General features: G+C 40.7%; 1 protein-coding gene across 2 annotated transcripts in view; it reads right to left on the bottom strand.

The window, feature by feature from the left end:
• LOC122556213 (procollagen C-endopeptidase enhancer 2-like) overlaps positions 1 to 5,223 on the bottom strand; it is a 67,323-nt gene that overhangs the window by 10,918 nt on the left and 51,182 nt on the right. For both annotated transcript variants that reach the window (XM_043702773.1, XM_043702772.1), the window contains 2 exons: positions 3,882 to 4,018; positions 544 to 692 (listed from right to left, as the gene is read on the bottom strand). In XM_043702773.1, coding sequence (XP_043558708.1) covers positions 544 to 692; positions 3,882 to 4,018 — 286 coding nt within the window. The remainder of the gene's footprint in view (positions 1 to 543; positions 693 to 3,881; positions 4,019 to 5,223) is intronic.

Raw genomic sequence — 5,223 nt, 5'->3', positions numbered from 1 at the left:
AGGGTTTGTGGCCTACCATGATGCCAAGGGGTCTGAGTACTCCGGCAGTCATTTCCGAGATGTCTTTGATGTAGTGGAGAGTGGCTAGGGTTTCTGGAGGTGTTTTGTCTGCTCGTTTGGGTTTGTTGCTGAGAAATCGGTGGATTGTGTTCATTGGGTACATATTCTTTTTGAATACATTAGATTGTGTATGGATTTTTCCTTGATGGGCATAATTGAGGAAGAAACAAGCTACATTGGAAAACATTGTACAAATTGTGTCTCTTTCATAGTGAAGTAAATCGATACGCAGAAAAGTACTCCAGCAAACATTGTGGCAGCTTCAGCTACGCATGATTATTCCAGGTATGTGACCCAAAATCAACATGCAGCTTGCTGACTGTTTTGCTGAAGCTCGGGGCTTTATTGAATATTTTGTCAGTGAAAGGGCAATGCATATTCTATCTACACTTAGTGTATAACATGTTCCCAAAACACTTAAACACTTTGTTTCCCAATATTGAGGTCTTTGAATGTTTAGGAATAACTTAGCTGGCTACTTACTGGTTGTCACTGCAGCTGTGACCGGGGAAGTTGTTGTGCTGAGAAACTTTTTTGACCGGAATTTGTAATGAGCCAGAAATCCATCAGCGGTGACACTAAGATCCGAAAGAAACTGCACGACAATTTCATTTTCCTGGGACAGAACTGGCCTAGACCACAGCAAAGAAAAAGAGAAGCACAATTAATCGAGTTTGTAACGTAAGGTGACCGGTTAAGCAATAACTTACTATCATGATAACTGCAGAAAGGTTCGAGCCATTCAAAAAAAAACACAGGTGGATTTGGGTCAGGTTAAACTCTGAAAAATCAAGCTAAACCTGTCTCCCACACCCCATCTCCACACATTTTCTGGCTGTATTGAGGCAGGAGGTAGTTGGGTGACTCTCTCATTCTGGAGGGGGTGGGTTAATGCTTTAAATATGGCCATGATTTCCAATCCCATGATAATGATTTAACTCTGGTGACCAGGGTTTAAAGAGCTTCAGGAAGTCCAACAGTTACATTCAAATGAGAACTTGGTTCATTTATGTGCTGTGCGACAAACCCTCATCCTCACCCCAGACGCTGACTTCCCCCTCATTTTTCTTACCCTCTGCCCCACGTGGCCTTTCACACACTACTGTAGTTCTCCAAATGCTTCAGACTTCACCATGGTCAAATTAAAGCTTCCCCCCTTCCCACACTCCCACCCTATGATTAGCTTCAAAGGCTCCCATTTCCTCCACTCCGAACAAGCATCGGAACCCAAAACTTCCCTCAGCCCAGGACCCCAAGCCCTTCAATTGCACCAGAAGACAACTCTAATTGCGACACAGAAAACCATACTCCAATCTATATGAAGGGACTTGTTCAAATTCCTGAGTGCCATGCATGATTCCCTGGCCAAAACAATAGATAGATATCCTGATGATGGACCCCTGACAGTTCTTTCTTCCTTTAGATATTTGAATTACTTTCCTCCTCTCTCTTAATGATCAGAGCCAGGATCAGGGGCTCACCTTGTGCACAGTTCTAGACATGAACACACGAGCTTCTCGATTAGTGGTGCTGGAAGAGCACAGCAATTCAGGCATCCGAGCACTGTACTGTTAGAAAATCTATCAATTGTCATCTCTCTAGACATAAGTTTTCTTCACACTTCCAATATAATTCAGTCATAACAAAACAGTATCAATAAGAAGATAATGCACATGTCAGACTGTCAGGTGACAGGTTTGGAGCTTTAGTTACCCACTGAAGGGTAAGTGATATAAAAGAGCAAGAGAGTTGAAGACAAGTCATGATTTACTATGCATAAAACATTCTAGGGTTCTTAGGGATCAGAACTGAAATTTTAATTTATTCACTCTGTGAACATTGCTGGCATTGTCAGTATTTATTTTCCATCCCATGTTGCCCTTGAGAAGGTTGTGGTCAGCTGCCTTCTTGAATCACAGCATGCCCACACAAAATAGGTAAACCCACAATGTCCTTTGGGAGCGCCAGTGAAAGAATGGGCAATATATTTCCATGTCAGGATAGTGAGTGGCTTGGAAATGAATTTGCAGGTAGTGGTGTTCTTATGTATCTTCTGGCCCTATCCTTTTAGATGGCAGAAGTCACGGATTTGGAAGATGCTGAGGGTCTTTCTTTGCATCAGTGGTAGAAGAATCAAATACTTAATGTCTTAAACAAGTGCCAATCAAGTGGACTAGACAGTGTTGAGTTTCTTAAGTGTTGTTAGAACAACACTCACCCAGGCAAATGGAGAAATACTCCAACTTGTGCCACGTAGATGAAGGGGAGTCAAGAGGCAAGTTACTCAATACAATTTTTCTTGGCCTGATCTGCTCTTGTAAGCACTGTACTTGTATTGCTTATCCAGTTCAGTTTATTTTCAATGATAACCCCAGGACATTGATGGGGGGGGGGGGATTCAGTGATAGTAACACCATCTAATAGCAAAGGATATTGTTGCAGATACCCATTACCTGGCACTTGTTTAGCAGGAATATTGCTTTCCACTGTTCAACCCAAGCCTGGATACTGTTCAGGTTTTATTGTATTTAGACTTGGACTCCTTCAGCATTGGAGTCATCACAAATGGTATTGAACATTTTGCAACTGAGTGAACATGCCAACTTCTAACCTTATGAAGAAGGAAAGGTCATTGATGAAGCAGCTAAAGACAGCTGGGCCAAGGACACTACCGTGAGGAACTCCTGCAGGTATGTCCTGGGACTGTGATGCTGAGCCTCCAATAACCACAACTATCTTCCCCCAATTTCCATTGCCAGAGCTTTTGAAGATATGCTTAGTAAAATTCTGCCCTGATGGGAAGGACAGTAACCCTCACTTCCCCTAGTGAGCTTTCATTCACGTGTCGACAAAAGCTGTAATGAGGTCATGAGCCATGTGGAAACACAATGTGGTGAAACACAAACAGAACATTAATGAAAAGGTTATTGCCACCTGATTCTACTGTTGATAACCCTTTGATGGGGTGGTAATTGGCTGTGTGGATTTTGCCCTGCTTTATATGATCAAAATATAACGGAGCAATTTTTCACATTGTTGGGTTAGATGTCAGCATTAAGAATGCATCAGAATAGGTTAACTAGGTGCATGGCTTCTTTTGGAGCATAAATCTTCAGTACCACATAAATCTTCAGTACCATTGCTGAAATGCTGTCAGGACCCAGGGGTTAAAGCCTTTGCAGTATCCATTGTACTCAGCTATTTCTTGAAAGAATATGATTTTAAAAATCACTTGCCCTACTGATAGGTTTGCATTCCCAAATCTTGCAGAAGTGGGGTCAAGCAAGTGATGAGTCAACAGGAAGGGGCAATGTGGTGACATGACAGCAGCTGGAGAGATCTGGACCGAGGTTCTGAGAATATTAGCCTTGCCCTCTGAATTACAAGTCCAGAGATATTACCACGATACCACCATCTCATCTGGATTGTTCTCTTTCGAGAAGTGGAGACAAGATTTGAGAAAAATGTTTAAAATGATGAAGAATCCAAAAGTAGATAGGAAGAAACTGTTCCCTTTGTTGGAGGAGTACAAGTCTAGAGACCACAGATTTAACATGAATGAAATTTTAAAAAATCAAAGGTAAAATGTTTAGATTTGGAATTGACTGCAGAAGAGTGTGGTGGAGGAAGATTTAAAAGGGAATTGGATAAAGATATAAAACTTGAAGTGTTATGGGAAAAGAACAGGGGAGTGGGACAGGCTAAATTGATCTTTGGAGAGAACTGATACAGACCATATGCCTGCTTCTGTGCCACAGCATTCTATGATTCTATGACAAAGTAAACACTAATACGTGCAAAACTAATGTAAGATCACTTACGCTGGAGGACTGTCGCCGCAGTATTTTCCAATTCGTTTTGCTTCATCATTTTCACCACCATTAAATACAGAAACATAATCATATCGACAGTAGCTATCTCTTTCAACATCAAACTTCTCGAACTTTAACTCAATTATCTGTTAAAGATGGAAAGTAATGAATATCAAATTTTGATTACCGGTTCTGCACACAGTCAACTGCAGTGTCAGTATTTTTATATGGAGATCTTCATTGCTTACTGAACTCAAACTTGCAACATTATCTCGTTCATTATTTATTCAGACAATGCATTATTAACTTTCAATAGAATGCAAGTCATTGATATGCAAACACCCGTTACCCCTAATACAATTCACTGTGAACTAGTATTATTAATCAACAGACATCTTGCAAAAAGATACATAATGCCAACAGTGATTTAGATAATGAAATTGTCCTGACTCTGCATCAAAGTTAGTTTTCAAAAGTGAACATGTTAAAACTTATCTAACATTTGTGGACTCCAGCGTTTTTTTTGCCCCAACATTCCCTTTAAGGGTCATTGGTTAAGCCACCACATAATTGAGAAAATTATCTTGTTACTCAGACTGTGGTAAAGATATGGCAGTAAGTGCCAGGAAAGCAAAGATTAAGTTCAGTTGATAGGTCGTTGACCTAAAACGACAACTGTTTCTCTTTTCCATAGATGTTCCCTGATTGTAGAGTGATTCCAGCATCCATGGTATTCTCTTTTTGTGTAATCAGAATGTACGTGATGCAATGATCACAATCAAGCTACACAATGAGCGAGCAAGATACTTGTAAAACTGCATGATATTGATTACAAAAGGGCACATTGAGACAATAAATGTCTGTCTACTCTTTTAAACTGAAAGCAAGGCTCTCTCCACACTGTCACCATCAAGTGCTCCGAAGACAGATTCAGCACAGTACACAGTAAAGCTCTCAACGTCTCCCTACTCTTTGGGCATGCTTCCTTTCTGCAGAACTCCATGTGTCATAGTGCTGATACAAACTCCCTACTACTACTATTCTGTTGGAATTCATCATTTTAAGGCTTTGAGATAAAACCTAATTGGAACATAGAACATTTCAGCGAAGTACAGGCCCTTTGGCCCTTGATGTTGCGCCGACCTGTCATACCAATCTGAAGCCCATCTAACCTACACTATTCCATGTACGTTGATATGCTTGTCTAATGACGACTTAAATGTACTTAAATTTGGCGAATCGACTACCGTTGCAGGCAAAGCATTCCATACTCTTACTACTCTCTGAGTAAAGAAACTACTTCTGACATCTGTCCTATACCTATCACCCCTCAATTTAAAGCTATGCCCCC

The sequence above is a fragment of the Chiloscyllium plagiosum genome, chromosome 13 (assembly GCF_004010195.1).
Source record: "Chiloscyllium plagiosum isolate BGI_BamShark_2017 chromosome 13, ASM401019v2, whole genome shotgun sequence".
In the NCBI taxonomy this organism is placed as follows: domain Eukaryota; kingdom Metazoa; phylum Chordata; class Chondrichthyes; order Orectolobiformes; family Hemiscylliidae; genus Chiloscyllium; species Chiloscyllium plagiosum.
Note: the sequence above shows the minus strand (reverse complement) of the source record. Positions and strands in the feature narration are given on the sequence as shown.